At 36.7% G+C, this 16,592-nt stretch overlaps 2 protein-coding genes across 4 annotated transcripts in view; one reads left to right on the top strand and one right to left on the bottom strand.

Annotated features, from left to right (window-relative positions):
• The window catches only part of LOC125241440 (activated Cdc42 kinase-like), a 32,702-nt gene extending 27,996 nt beyond the window's left edge, over positions 1 to 4,706 (top strand). For all 3 annotated transcript variants that reach the window (XM_048149932.1, XM_048149933.1, XM_048149931.1), the window contains 2 exons: positions 3,912 to 4,024; positions 4,502 to 4,706. In XM_048149932.1, coding sequence (XP_048005889.1) covers positions 3,912 to 4,024; positions 4,502 to 4,693 — 305 coding nt within the window. In that variant the 3' untranslated portion in view covers positions 4,694 to 4,706. The remainder of the gene's footprint in view (positions 1 to 3,911; positions 4,025 to 4,501) is intronic.
• Positions 1 to 16,362, bottom strand: part of LOC125241443 (neuronal calcium sensor 2) — a 122,631-nt gene extending 106,269 nt beyond the window's left edge. The window contains exon 1 of the mRNA XM_048149937.1: positions 16,313 to 16,362. The gene's annotated coding sequence lies outside the window, so the exon portion shown is untranslated. The remainder of the gene's footprint in view (positions 1 to 16,312) is intronic.
• Positions 16,363 to 16,592: the final 230 nt, after the last annotated feature.

The raw sequence follows: 16,592 nt of genomic DNA, 5'->3' as shown, positions 1-16,592 counted from the left end.
ACTCTCCATCCCTTCAACTATCTCCACTTAAAAAAATACGACAATTCGTCGCTCCGTTTTGCCGTGAAGAACGGACAAACAAACAGACATACACACTATCCCATTTATAATATTAGTATGGATATTCTTGCTTGTAAAAATTAAATGGAAATACAGTTCGTTATTAATGTAATGTTTATTATGACATGTTATTGATATGTTTTATTTTAAAAATGGGGATATCCCATGTTTTTCGTGGTAGTCGCCTAACGGCGTGACTAATATTGAACACGCTTGTTATCGACTCGAAAGCGTTTCAAATTGTGCAACTGTATTTTATAAATTTTATTACTGACGCCAACTTCTGTCTCGACTATTATATTAATACAAATATATCGCATCGGTGCGTCCTTATTACAAATAGTGCGAAAAGGACGGCCTGACGTTATATAGTTTAGCACACGACCATGCTTGCCTGCCAGCTTTACAATATAATATCTGTAGAATTTAATGATCATGTGAAAGTATGAGTAATTGAGCACCATCAGTTAGGGTCATATCATAAACTACATGTATATACATAATATAATATTAACATATGTATTTATTCTATTAAAATCAAAAGCGTATGTGATGTGCATGCTTTGTGGTATAATCAAAACGTATTGTGTAAGATTTGTAAATTCCTCTTTTTGACACATCTTTATTGCCATATCGTTGAATTGATGGTAGGACCTATGATTAAAGGACTAAACTAAACGGTAAAAGTACAGTCAAGGAATTTAATTCCCTACCCATTTGGACGAAAAGTTGTTAGGCATACGTAATGCAATAAGGTTGAAAATTGTATTTCAGTAATAAATACCTAAATAAATATTGGGGAAACCTTACACAAATCAACTAGTAGTATTGAAATGTCAAATTGATAATGTTAGTGGGTCGTGCACGTTTACGTTTTACGGGCACCGTCATGTGTCAAAAAGAGGAACTTATACATGTTACATATGGTTCCAATACGGGACAGACAAAGCTCATACAAAAAAGCGTACCCCCGAAATGTATGGGCCTTTTAGCAGATTCGCAGCCCGGCTGTGGCCAAAATCATATTTTCCCCAAATATTTTTGTGTGTTTTTATTATTTATTAGAACAAATGACATGCTTCTTTACTTTATTATCATGATATCATGTCAATACATTTTGAAAAAAAAAATGTAGGCATCATCGGTGTAGTTATGATAGTATTTAATAGGTGGCGCTAAAAAATGAGGTACGATTCTTAGTATGAAGATATGTAAATCCTATATAAATAATCCTTTTTCCATATTAAACCTTTCATTTTGCTTTAATAATAGTGCGCGCCAAGCGCTTTGATGGTTGGTCGTCTTCCCTAATTCGAGACCGCCGCAGCTGCGTCATCGACGTTCACATTTTAAAATATGACGTTGTTCACTTTCACTTGCGCTCAACTTTCTAATCGCCGTTCTATACACTTATTGTATTTTGAACGCCTTAATGCGCAAATCAACCTTAAAATTAATCGAAGGGCTTTTAGATAATCTTTAAGAAATAAAAAAAATCAGTCCAGTCAAATAAATAAGTTCAGTCGAAAACGAAATCCTATACCATCGGAATATGACATGTAATACTAAACGAAAACTTGTAAGAGGTCAACGAAATAAGAGATCTTGGTGTCATTATGGACAGCAAGTTACGCTTTGTAAGTCACATAGATAAGACAATTGATGCTGCCTTCAAATGTCTGGGGTTTGTGTTGAGATGTGGTAAGGAGTTTAAGGAATGTTCTACAATTATTACCCTATTCAATAAAATTGTTACGTAAGGAGTAAATTGGAATATTGTAGTGTGATCTGGAATCCTAGTTACAAAATACATATTGAAAGAATTGAACGATTGCAAAAACGGTTTACTAGACACTTATCGTTTTGGAAAAGGCAGCCAGGTATATAATTCTAGACTTAAACAATTTAATCTTATTTCTCTTACTAGTAGGCGTAGTATGTTGGACCTAATGTTTTTGCACAAGCTTCTAAACAATAAGATTGACTGCATGGAAATGGTTAGTCAGATAAGTCTGAAAGTTCCGTCCCGCCTGCCACGTTACCCGTGTTCTTTACTCTATGTGCCTCCTAGTAGGACAAACCTTTTCGCACACTCGCCTTTGCTTTGCCTGGCTCGCCTGTACAACGAGTTTACTAAAAGTGACCCATCTTTGCATGTGTTTCACGACAGCGAATCCTCATTTAAAAACGAATTACTATCTGTTGACGGATCTTGCTAACTCAGTTTACTTATTGATAATTTCTGTGTTAATTTGTAATAGTTTAAATGTCTAAACTTATTTAATTTATATATAGCCCTTGGGGCAATAGGAATATTGTCATACTTAATATTATGTATTTGCATGCTGTGATTACTGATTTGCATACCTATAAGTGGGGGATCAATTATGAATGGGCTTTTATAGTCTGTAATTTATAGTATGTACATTGTATCTTCTGTTGGTGATCCTAATAAACAATTAAATAAGTATTAGCTAGGATTATTTATATAGGATTTGCAATCTTCATACTAAGAATCGTACCTCCATTTTTTAGCGCCTAATTACATTGATGATGCATAACAAATTATTATTATTTTTTTCAAAATGTGTATATCGTTCTTGATATTAGGAAACATTTTAAACAAATCAGCCTAGCCTCAAAAGAACTATGCTTAGCTCGTACTATGGGTAGAATTTTACATTGTTCATTGAATATCAAAATACCCCAATTCAGATACAAATCAACATCGAGGGTATATTGACTGGCATATTATCCAAATTTAATTCACTGTTTTTTTCTAATTGTTAATGAGTATAAAAAAGTAACCTACGTTTTACTACTGAATAAGTGTCTTATATTTTGCGATTCTGATATTTTTATTTGTCATTGTTTATTATAATTACAAAGCGGTAAACATTATTTGTTTGCTCGCGCCTAAAATTATTTATTTATGCGTGCAGTAGGCTGGAAAGTTCACCCCACGCGTAACGTCTATTTTACATACCTTTGCATGTCAACCTGTCACGTAAGCGGCTTTGTATCGATTCAATATTATTTCATCACACTTGCCTCAAAAATATCTTATTTCACGCAGGTACAGTTGAGTTCTATTACATCTACACAGTCCAAGAACAAAAATATCTGATCACGCTTTTGAAGCTCATAGCTTTGAAGCTCTTTAACTTCCTAAAGAGCTTATACATTAAAAAGGCTTTACTTATACTAAATTTATAAATTAATATTCTTGTTTAATGTTTACAAATACTTAATTTGGTTTCCCAGTTTAACAGCTACATATTTAAAATATTTTCCTGAATACCGGATGGATTTGCCTTCAATTCTTAACCTGTCGAAGAACGCCAATATGCAATGCACGAACGAGGACTTGAAATGTCATCGTGTTTAAGAATTATGTCGTCGATATTTTTTATCTTCGTGATGAAAACATTGTGCGTGTAATCAAGTGGTAAGAACATTCCAAGCCGGGAGTTCAATAGGGGATATTACGCAAAACCTAGCAGAGGGCGGCACTAGCGCATTGTGGAGGGCTTACCGCGAATCATGTTCGGCCTCGGTTCTTGTCTTTGTAAATTCGCACTTAAGTATGACAGAGAAGCAAAGCAACACATCGAATGACACGTCGAGCGTGGTTCACGGTGGGCCGGTGTAAACAAATGAATCAATAAACTCATAAACTGAATAATAAAATCAATATTAGCATAGTTACATAGTATATGTGATAGCTGATAGTGCTGCAATATGCCGGCAAAATGCTGCCGTAATATTCCCTCCAGCCTGTGGCTGTCGATAATCAACACACAATATATCATTTACCCTCTATGTTGCTCAATGGTGTTATATTGTTTCAGATCATGTGTCAGTAGAGGATTTGCTCGAATTCGCCGATCAGAAACCCTGCGGCCGACAACGAGGGGTGGAATCGGATGAGGTCCGAATTATGAATAAAGTGCTCAAACAACAGGTGAGTGAATTTAATCAGCTTAAGAGTATTATGATTTATGACGTATTATCATTATGACGTCCCATGAGATTTATGTGGTAGCCTCTATAATAAAACATCGTAATGAGATAAGATCAAAGAAAATGATTTCCATTTTTATTATTAGGAATTAAACTATTCAGATGATAGCTATAAGATAAAAGGGTGCTCGAAAATATGTCTCTTAGCTCTTATGTCGGCAAAAAGGCCATGGTAAGTTGCTTAGACCCATATTTTTACACTCTACCTTACAGGTAAGATGGGGGAAAAATTGAAGGGTTTTTCTTGCGGGATAAGATGGAAAGCCACCCATGCTGCTTCATTAATACGGAACATATTTCATCTTATCCCTCAAGAAAAGCCCTTCAGTCTTTCCCCACCTTACCTTACATACGTTGCTAATATTAGTAATTTTATACTGTATATTTTGTTTATTGAAGTACCGCTTTGGTTGGCCAGGTCTCACCGGAGGAGTGCTTGGAAGCCTTGGAACTGAGCGAGTGGAACGTTCACCGCGCCATCAAACTAGTGCGAGTCAAAATCGCCGTCGATGGAGCGGCTTCCTTACAGGACTGCTGTGAAGAACTAGCAAAGGCTAACGGAGATATCGTTAGAGCGTCTGCAGTACTTGTATTAGGTAAAAAACAATAAAAATAAAATCAACCATTTTTTTTATTAATTCCCTTGCCTAACACATTCGATAAATTACCAAGCAGCGTCGCGAAACGATTTAATCGCATAGTAAGTTGCACGTGTACGCGTATTGCTATGGATTCTACATTTTACTCGTAGCTATGATTATTTTTCTAGCTTATTTATTGATTATGTGACATACTATCTGAAAACCTTCTGCAAAGGTATAAGGTCCACCGATGTTGCTAAAACTAAGTATACTCGGAACACGGTTTCCCCTTGTTAATATGTTGTACCGTACTTAGCAGCTTTTGGTTAAGGCACTGGTCCCACCGCGAGCTAGTAAGCTATGAGCTATCGGCTATAAAAATGAACAAATGATAATCACTCCCGTGTAAATAAAAGAGACACGGCGATGTTTATAGTTACTCGCCCAGCGGTGAGCTATCAATATCGCCGTGTCTCTTTTATTCGCACGGGGATGCTTATCTTTTGTTCGTTTTTATAGCCGATAGCTCATAGCTTACTAGCTCGCGGTGGGACCAGTGCCTAAGTTGCTGCGGTTGGTAATCGAACCATTATACAAGTTGTTTTAGCTATGACAGTATTATTATCAGACATCAGATTCCGTGGGGCGAAACTTCTTGACAGCTAGGGTCAGATCACACAAAGGTTTGCTTATAAAATATTTTTTTATTAAAAGAGTATGCGCATGTGACACTGTTTGAGTTGCAGGCGTCCATAGTTTACGGTAACCGCTTTCCACCGCACCGGACCGTATGCTTGGTTGCCATCGACGTAGTATAAAAAAAACATTATATAATAAAATAAGAACTCAATTTTCTTCTCCTTTTTTTTTGAAAACGTTAAAAGTTTACTCGTCACAATTTATTTCGACGCTATTTATTTTAGACGCTATGTATGAATTTCATACTGGTCTTCAGTACAATAGTTACAAAAAACACACACAATGTTGGGGGCGGTCACTAGTATATAGAACTAGTATCGATAAATGAGTTTATCGATATAGGAAGTCCCTAGCTGTCAAGAAGTTTCGCCTCACGGAATCCGATGTCTGATTATTATAGCAGTTGCCGATAGTACACCTGTATTGTACACCGATAGTACACCACTTATGTGACCTACATTTTGAACGAAAAAACCTACAAAAAAAAACAGGTTTTGGTTGAAAAGTCATTGTTTCTTATATTCTGCGTTATCAGCAGCTCTATAAGCCACAGACTCATGTCGAATTTGGCACAATAAATGATTGTCTCCTGTATTATTTTACATAAAAAAACAATAATTATTTATAGATTTTGGGTATTAAAACTTACTTCATGTCAAAACAATCACTAACATAATGAACTTTATGCCTCATATGAAATTCAAATCATATTCAATTGGAACAGAGTCGCATTTATTTTGTTTAGTTAAATTTTCTTCAACTCTATAAATAGGTAAGTCAGAAAATTTTGTTTTCGAGTAGAATGGCCTGATGCACAGATAATCTATAGATTAACATGACTGTGTTGTTTTCACCTGATTACGTAAAAATATACTTTAAAAATATTTTTTGATGTTCGTAAGTCATAATAACATATGGTAATATTTTATTTCGGTTAATTGGACAGTACTTAGTCAAGACAGACTTTAAAAAAGGGCCAAGTAGCCTATTGTATGTGGACCCGGGATCCTCTCGAATTGGGCTATACAGCCACGAACGCAAGTGTCGTAAGGATGCTGCTTAAATCATCTTTCATAGATGCAAAGACCATTATTATTGATTCTAATATCTAGCCTTGTTTAAATATAAACGTCACGAAAAATACATCATTGTATAGAGAAAGCGAAAGCGCCTACAAATCGTTGCTTACTAGAACCAAAAGTTACATCAAATGACACAGATTTTCTGTGACGTTTACGGCATTGAGTAACGAAGAAGAAATAAAATGTCAGAAACTCTTGGTAGACGTACTGTAGGTAAGCAATGGGCTTTAGGTATTAACTTAGAAAGAAGAAAGAAAGAAAGAAAATATTTATTTGCTTAAACATGGTAATTGCATATAGATGTTTAAAGTAATTACTAATTAAATATTGTATCACATGCTTAGCCAAAACAAATATGGCATGCAAATTAACTTAAAACTAAAATATAAAGATTGTACACAATCACACGCAATTCAGTGTTCAATATAAATACATTATAAACACATTTAACTAACCATAATTACATTTAATAAATAATAATAATAGGCAATCGCAATTAATAAGAAAAGTCAAATGAAATTACAAAAAGAAAACATTAAATAATAGCATTAAAATAGCATTCCAAAATTAATTTAAATTCATACATTTACATTATCAGAATAGTGCATAAAATCATTCAAAGAATAAAAGCATTTGTCTTTTAACCAATTGTGTAATCTGGTAGCAAATAATTTGTCGGGTAATTGTCTTATCTCGTAGGGCAAGTTGTTGTATACAAGAATACTCATTACGTAGCAATTTTTCTTAAATAAGGATATCTTACATAGTGGCATCTGTAGTTTAAATTCATCCCTTGCTCTTAATCTACTATTAGTTGAAACTACTTTGAAAAACCGTGGAAGTTTGCGTACAAGGCATCCTAGTTCTAATATATACATGTCAAATAAGGTTAGCAGTTTCAGTCTCTTAAACAAAGGTCGGCAAGAGTCTCTTGGCTTTACTCCGCATACTGCTCTTAAGCACTTTTTTTGAACTATGAATGCTTTATTGACATCTGTACAGTTGCCCCATATTGATATACCATACCTTAAAACCGATGCAACATAACCATTATAAGTAAGCAATGTTGTCTTTTCTCCAGCGACAGTTCTAAGCTGTTTCAAAGCATAAACAAACCTATCGAGTCTATCGGAGATCAGTCTTACATGATTTTTCCATGTGCAATGTTCATCTAAGGTTATGCCTAAAAATTTCATCTCATTAACTTGCTCAATTTTCTGACTTCTACAGTATAATTGTAGGTCCATCGGCTCCATTTTGTAGTTCCGAAATTGAATATAAGATGTTGCAAGTTGTTTCATTCGTTAGTTAATGAACTGTAGGTTATTTTATAGGTAGATTGTTAAACAAGGGATGAAAGGCGTCAATTTCAGATGGCTCTAACGCAGTATGAACTAGGTATAGGAAATACTCACGTTGCATAAAATATTTAAGAAATTAACTGCTGAATTAGTTGACCTAAAAAGTGCTTACAAGATAACAGCAGTTTCCTCGGTAAATACATTTCGGCAGAAGAGTTATAGCGCAAACGACCCCTGTTCGTTATAACAAGAATTGGGTCAATGAAAGTGGATCACGCCCGCAGTCGGATTCTCCTAGCTGTCCTGCCGAATTCCGCATGAAGCGACCACAGAATGTTTACAGTAATTATTGTATAGCCGCTTTTGGTTCGTGTTCGTTTCGCTAAATAATCCATACTAATACTATACTAATACTAATATAGGTACTAATAATATTATAAATGGGAAAGTGTGTATGCCTGTTTGTTTGTCCGTCTTTCACGGCAAAACGGAGCGACGAATTGACGTGATTTTTTAAGTGAAGATAGTTGAAGGGATGGAGAGTGACATAGGCTACTTTTTGTCTCTTTGTAACGCGAGCGAAGCCGCGGGCAAAAGCTAGTATAACATATTTTTTCTAACCATTTTACTATTAACAAATACACATACCTGAGTGTAGGTCTCTGCAAGCTAGGCAACCGAAATTGTATGAAAATTTGAAAATGAATAGGTACTTACCGATATAAAGTATCGTTCATTAATGGGTAGTGATGTCTGTGTTAAGGTTGCATAACGCGCTACGAGTATAGGTGAATTCTGCACCCAAGTTAAATAAAGTCTCAATAGAAATTACCCATAGGTTAACTTTCCAACCATCACCGTATCTCGTTTTGCCAGACACCCAAAACGAGCCCCGCGGTCACCACTACATAAGCATTCCAATTAGGTCGTCATCACAGCACACACGCATAGGTGCTTTTGACAACGTTGCCTAAGCGTTGCCTACGTTGAACCACGATATCACGACCCGCCAAACATTGCAGAGTTCTTCTAGCGATACCTTGCATGCTCCGCGAACCGGGGACTCTCGTAGGTCGCCGCTATTGGTAGTACGCAAACCAAAAGTACACACACACATTTATATGCAACGAGTCGAGTTTTTCGGTGTGTTCGCTGTGTGAGTTCCTTTGTTAATTTCTAGATCAGGGCCCTACAATTTGGAAGCTGTTCCTTTAAATATTATTATGATAAAATAGCCACACGTGTTTTTAGTACGACTGCAATGGAACCCTTTCAGTACTGTAGGTATAGTTATGATTTTATGAGACCTAATAGGTACTTCATTCATCTTAAAAGTCATCATTTCTATTTGGGAGGAGACAACTAAATATATTATGTATTTAAATATTTACTTAGGGTGTTCTTTGTTCGCAAAGGCAGAGAGATGTAAAAACTGTAATAAGGGATAGGTAGGTACGGTACTGTTGTTCCACAGATTAAGTTCAGCTTCCAATTACCATATACGACGAATGGAAGAAAAGTCTATCTGTACAGGCAGTTCAATTCATAACGCATACCTACACTTCGCTGGTAATACGAGATGCAGATGCGAGTGATTTTGCAGAGCTGGAACGATCCGACAGCGTGAGATTGTCCCTTGTCAGTGCCAAGATGCCGACAGCCTTGAAGCCTGGCCAGGTTCGATGGCAAGGCAACTCTTAGAACTTAGAAATTAAATTATTTTCATATAAAATATTTTTACTTGTATTTTTAGTAGACACACTACTATTTAACTATAAACTGAAATAAATATCATTTACATTACGAATTGTATCCTAAATTTCATTAAATAAACCTGTTATTAAAATTAAAGAATTGCCTTCATGGTAAAATAAGAGTTAGCGAATATTGGCAACCCAAACGCCGTTACGAGCTAATTTGGTAAATAATCTCAGTAAGATCAAGAGACCATTCTATGACCGTATCACAAAAACATGCAAATCACGTGGATTCGTCGGCGCATGCGCGAGTTTTCGACCTAGTTTTCGGACGTGTTTGCCGATGTGTGCGTTGAATGTAAGACGTGTTATAGTCTGTGTTTGGCACGTAGGAGGCGGCTCTCGACCTAGATTGGCATTAGTTACCATCGAGGGACATTGATACGAACAATGATAATCATAAATTCACATAATTTAACCGGTGGGTTTGTTATTCCGTTTCTACGATAATAACTGCTTACGAACATAATAAACAGAGAAGATACATACTATACGTATTTCATCAACTCTGTACAGTGGCGGATTTGCCGTAAGGCCCAGTAGGCCCGGGCCTAGGGCGGCCAGATTTTAAGGGCAGCAATTCGTGGCAAAAAAAATCACTGAGGATAACAAGATTAACAACAAAGAACTCGAATGCAAAGTATCTTAATATTATATAGGCTCGCGTAAGTATCGTATCCATTTTTGCGTATCAAAGAATAAATATTTAATTCGTACATCGTACATATAATATGTTGGCGCAAGGCACCTGTAACCTTATAGTGTCTGAGGCCCGTGGAGGCGGCCCACATTCCTGGTCCAATGTTTACGTTAACAGCATTAGCGGAATTGTCACAGTGATGTCTTTGTACTTTGAGACGGGGCGGATATTGTAAACACCGCCGAACGTAGCCGTGGGTCCGATGTGGTACGTAATGAAATTAATTAAAATATTTGTTGTAAGCATTCCTTAAGGTGCCGAGAGGGCATTAAGATTTGGGACATGGATGATTTTGTATTGTTTTTGTATTGTATCAAAATCTTGCTATGTTGCGGATTTCCCGATGCTATAATGAAGCTGAAAATTCGAATTCATAATGTAAATTGGATGACAATGCTAGAAGGTGATCTGATGTTGGTGACAGAAGATAAATAATGCCTCAGAAACCTTCTGACTAGTGTTTGGGTTTGAAAGATTTCTCTGTAGTACCTAGTTACAAAGTTAAACTTTCATGAGACAAATATTTTGAATATCGAAAAACCCGGTTTTACTCATGTTGACAACATGTTTCAATCAATTGATAACTATTTATCAGTTATGAAATAATTTAAAAGGTCCCATTGAAACAGATAGTGCCAAAAATACCGCCAGATAGTTTTTATTTCACAAAAACACTGAATGAAATTTACAAAATCGCATGTGCTCAAAGGGCGATACCTAGGTAGACCTACGTGTCGTCCTTTGTTCTTGGGATCAAATACGCAATTTTCCCTTTATGAGCGAGCTGTTTGTTTCGGTATTTGCAGCTGTAAAATATTCCATCATTTATTGACTCCATTGTCCCCGGGCAGACATGCTTAATTAACATTCACTTTGACGCCGACATCCCTTTGACTGAAAAACTAGTAAACGGCTTTGATTCCGGTATTACTGGTTTACTCAATCGGACATAAAAGATTTAATTTATGTGTCTGACAGACCCATGCATTGATAATACAATCATTCATAAGAATTGAATGGATACGCTAGTATGAATTTAAGTATCCGTACATACTTATAGTGTTTTCTTTATTTAGCAATGGCCGCACATATCTTAGTGGGGAGTTGGGGACCATAAGGCCTGGGGTAAGGAGCGTGGGGTATCTTACAGGCACAATATACGAAATAACATTTTTTATAATGAACATCAATATTTTTAAATGTTAAATGCGAAAACTCGAGATCACCAATACCTTCTCTGCTTTCCGACAATCACCGTAGGCAAACGGTCTGTAGCGACATATATGTAGTTAGGGGTAGTTAGTGCGGTTTCACATTATCCGATCCGATATCGGATGTAGGACCGATATCCCATACATTTAAGCCGCCGTCTTTGATTTTTACTATTGAAATCCTTCCGGCATCGGATCGGATAATGTAAAAACGGACTTACAGTACACACACAGACGCAGCACCCACCAGGGTGTAAGGACTATATGTAAATGGTAAAATACACATTTAAAAATACTCGTACAGGGATATCCAGGGTGTAATGTTTAGATTGCCTATCTAATCCAGCATCCGGCCGAACAAACGTAGCTACGAGGTTTAATTTGAATCCCCAATACCCGGTATCCACTCACAGGTAAAATACACCGACATTTAGAGAAAATCGTACTAGGAAACGAAATCCAATATGGCATGCGGACATGAATAGAGGGCGACACAAAGTATCCTTGAAGTCCCATGTCCCATTGAGGTGTAGTTAATTTTCTGACACGGGCACAAAATCTGAACGTATTTTTTTTATTGCTTTCTTAGGTATGGCCCAGGCCCCAATCAAGTTTAGAGTGTAAGTGAGTACATGTAAAGAAAACTTATAAGTATTTATCTAAACTCTAAACTTGATTGCGTTAAGCTAGCTTCATAGTTAAATAGGTCACTTTTATCAAATTATCCTGGTAGGTATTCGACTAACAAACTTGATTCTGCAGCAGTGTCCTATTTGCACGGTAACTCGACCCAGTTCTCGGGGCGGGTGGGATCGTCGAATAATTCATTTACAGCGGTAGGTACGGCTTCGATGAAAAAGCAGTGTGCAGCAGTACAAGGGTCCGTGGTTCCGTGCACATGTAGGCCACCTAGTTTCCGAGCCTCCTCGGCGCCCCGTCCTCTCGGGCCCCCGTGCCCCCGCGACCTATTTAATTCCTGCTTTACGTAAGCAAGCCTCACCGTCGTGGCCTGTGCCCCTGGCCTGAGTTGCCGAAGGACGTTGGTACAGTATCTTTGTTCGTTGTTACGCAGATGCATGGAAGGGTTAGATCAGGCTTTTTTATGACACTTAATTTTTAACACCTAAGGGCAAAAATTAAATAGGAAATGTTTTTTATATTTATATGTTCATATTAAAATTACTTACTTGTTTTACAAAGCGGCGAAGTTGTTGTTGACCCGCCCGTTAAATAATAAAAATATTAATGCCCGCGAGCAAACCAAAAATCCAATATTTTGAGCGGTTCAATTGTTTCAAGCCTTTTTCACTACACCAATGCGAGCAAAATACTAATCCACACAAATGCAAACTTTGTCATTTAAAAGTCTTTGACATGCATCAGGTTACTTTGCCACTCTAATGGATAATATGTAAGGTAACTATCTTGTCCGTTTGGCTGCAGTGGCCGCGCCGGTGGATAATTATGGAGCCGGATTATGCTAAATGGGTTCACCAATGCACCTACTCAGTGAACGTAGTGGAGATTGTGTTGAGCTGTTGAAGTATTGACACGTAGACACAGCCATATATTTAAGCGCTCTACGGGAAGATAACTTGCCTTGTCTGCAAGGCGACGGGCTTAGTTTGTAGGGCTCTAAGGTTCATAGGGCTTGAACTTATCGTAAACACCTGAAGGATTAAATAGTGGGCCGTCCAGGGAAACATTCCTCTCCCAATTCGTCAATAACCACAACTGATGAATTTGAAACTTGCCATAAAGTGATGTCACATAAATATTTCAGATATCACCTTTTCTTTCAGACATCTCTTCGATAGCTACCATCTCTTTTGACACTTACTTATCCGACCCATATCGTATCTAGAGTTAATACTTATATTTGACAAATTTCGAATCAAGGCATCTTTAATTCTTCTAAGTAGCATCTTTAATTGAAAAATCTTGCCTTTTTCTTGATAAATATTGGGGGGACACCTTACATAGATCATACAATTTTTATATATACATATCGAGTTTATGCTGTCTTTCACGTGAAGTGCCATCTCATGGTACATTATAGAGAGCTTAGGTTCTTGTTTAAACTTCACATTTCTAAGGCAAAATATTAACGTAACCGGAAGAAAAACTGGGATTAGCATAATTATAAGAATGATATAACGTACTACTTAATTAGAAGTGTTTTATATGTATTTCCTTGATCAAACACATTCTAAGTCAAAGCGCACTTCTTAACCAAAATATTTTTTGGGGAGCTTGGTGTAATTCTGATTACATGAGAATCGGTGCAGTCGGTAGGAATTTTTTTTTTGACCTCCTCAAAAAAAAATCCTACCGACTGCGCCATGTACTACTTATCAATAAAACGTTATTTAAGTAGTTTATGGCTTGATAGATGCTACAGAATTTCAGAAGATTGATTCACATCATCATCACAAGATCTGTGAGTAATTCAAAATATCTTAGCATCTTGACTCTAAGAACACGTACTACGTTGAACCCTTACGATAAAAGTGACCAAATAAAGTAGTCTATTATTTAATTTTATTTATGTATGTAGGTACTTACGTGTAGGTTACATATTAAGAGTTACACTTGCACCACCGAAAATGGGGCAATTTATATGGATTTTGACAGTTGACAGCCCATTAATCTTGTTAGGCCCATTTGCACCAACCATAAGTGGTTAAGACTCAGGGTTAGTGGGCTGTCATTTGTCAAATCCATATGAAATGGTGGGTTAACCCTTCATTTTCGTCGGTGCAAGTGGCCCTTAAGCGGGTGGTGCAAGTGGCGCAAATAGTATTTTACGAAACCGGTGCGGTGCGTGTGTGCCTAACCGAAAACTGTTAATAAAGACGCCACGAGTGTTTTTGACTCAAATAAACAGCGCTGCATGCAATACTGTTTCTGCGACCACGCACTTCCTTTTTTGATCGTTTTCCGGAATAACTCGTGAAAATAGTACCCCCTTTTCCTGGATTTGACACAATGCTTGACATTTTGGAAAATCATATCTAGTATATGACCGAAGAGCTGGCGACTTCCTCGCACAACGTATCAGCATTGCGATACAGCGAGGAAATGTCGCCAGTATCCTTGGTACAATGCCTCAAGGGCCTATTTTAGACATTAGCTAGTTTTTAAGTTTAGTCTTAGTTTCTTATATAATTATGTAAATATGTTCATGTAAATAAATAAACAAGACATGATTGTATATGTCTAGGGTCACATGTTTTGTTTCCGGGTTGTTAAAATGTAATTTGTTTAAAGTAGTCTTTACACGCAGTAGTAACGCCAAAAGGTTCCATTGCCAAAAAAAATACGGCGTGTACAAAAGCGTTTTTGGGGAATAGACTAAAGATTTTGGCAGGGTGCAAAGCGGGTGGAGGGGGTAGCTAAAACGATCACAGCGCTCACTACGGCCAAAATTGACATCTTAGTCGCTGACTTGCGCTGTCAAATCCATATTGCAGTAAACATTTTCATGTCGTTTTTGAGATAAATTTAATACGGGCCCAGTAAAATTTGTTATGGCGAATTGTAATAACTCCAAGAAAAGTAGCGACTAAATTCTAGCTATTTCCAAGACCGTGGTGGAAACGAAACCACCGTTTAAGTGAATAGTTGCCGTAAGAAGAAAAGTGTCGTCCAATCTCTAAAGTTTTACTTAAAGTGCGTAATCATTTGATACAAGTATTGAATTGAATTTACGGTGAATTTATAGTGCAAATTTTATTGGAGGTAGAAAAGCCGACGTGGAAGCCAATCCCAGTTATGTTCGGAAATAATTTTATTTGTTTCCTCATCTGTGCTCCTGTTTACAAATCGAAACGGATTGACGAAAATGCGTAAATATCGAGGTTTCAATGGGAAGAAGGAGCACGAGAACAATAGAAGCAGAAGCAGTCCATCCACTGAAGGCTTATCACATTTTAAATAAAATTCCTGAGAACTTCTTTCATCGCATTCATGATTGTATTTGATGTGATATCTGGTAAACCTCCAATATTTTCAAGTAAATGAAACAAGTTTATGTAATGTATATTATAATTAAACGTTATTATAGCTAGTTTGTTTTTATTTTACAATAAACCCTGTACCCTGCAATGATACTTATATATAATACCTATAGTTAGCCTATGAAAATGACAGGATAGCAGTGAACTGATCAACTATTTCAAAAGCCAATGATTTATTTATACTTTATTGCACATAGGTACAAATGGTGTAAAAAAGTCTTCAATCTCTAGAAAATGCCCAGCTAGCACCAATTTCTTGTCTTTATTCATCGTCTTGGGTTGGAAAATGATTTCGTGAGCGATGGCACGAAACCCCGTTTTAGTCACCAGTTTGTTAATTTCTCACTGAAAACAACAATTTTAATGTTATTGGCGATAATGTTGTAACCACCGTCGTCCAAAATTGTCTAATATAGTAAAATAACACAAGATTTCATTAATTTTTTCACAATTTTTACTTACTTCTCGCTTAACAGCGGCGACAATATTGTCCATAATGGTCACCTGTCACGTGGCGTGTCGTCGCGCACGGTCCCAATAACGTTAAACCCGTCAGAAATATAATGATTATTGTCAGGGGGGTGCTGTTATTCTGATGTATGGGGTGAAAGTTCGGTTTAGTATGAAGAAAATAGTTCTAATGAAATTCCGCAACACGGCGCGTAGTCATCATATATGTATTTTTCTAAAATGTTCAATGGACTCTATTATCAAATGAAATAAAGGTGACAGCTGGTAATTAAAGCTACCAAAAGCAACTGGATGATCAGTATATGTGTATTATTTTAGTGTGGGTTAATTATTGGACGCTAACCGTGACATATTTTTTGATGTAGGTTTGAGCTAATATTGTGCATAATTATTGATATTTATACTTACCACGATATAATGATGACACGCAGCTGATCTAACAATAGAGATAGGCCAAAGGCCACCTATCTAAGTGGTGGGAGGGGGTGGGAATTAATTGACAGGACAACGCAAATCTTTGGGGTTATAAGAATTACCTCAATAAATATTAATAGCCTCTGAGGAAAGACTGTATAGAAAATTACAGCCAGCTGTTAAAAAAATCCCTTAAAGGTAATATATGCTGATGCATAACCTTATTAAGTAGTTAATGTGATACTTGGTGATACTAATATAATAATCACAAACA

Source organism: Leguminivora glycinivorella, chromosome Z (assembly GCF_023078275.1).
Source record: "Leguminivora glycinivorella isolate SPB_JAAS2020 chromosome Z, LegGlyc_1.1, whole genome shotgun sequence".
Taxonomy (NCBI): Eukaryota; Metazoa; Arthropoda; class Insecta; order Lepidoptera; family Tortricidae; genus Leguminivora; species Leguminivora glycinivorella.
Note: the sequence above shows the minus strand (reverse complement) of the source record. Positions and strands in the feature narration are given on the sequence as shown.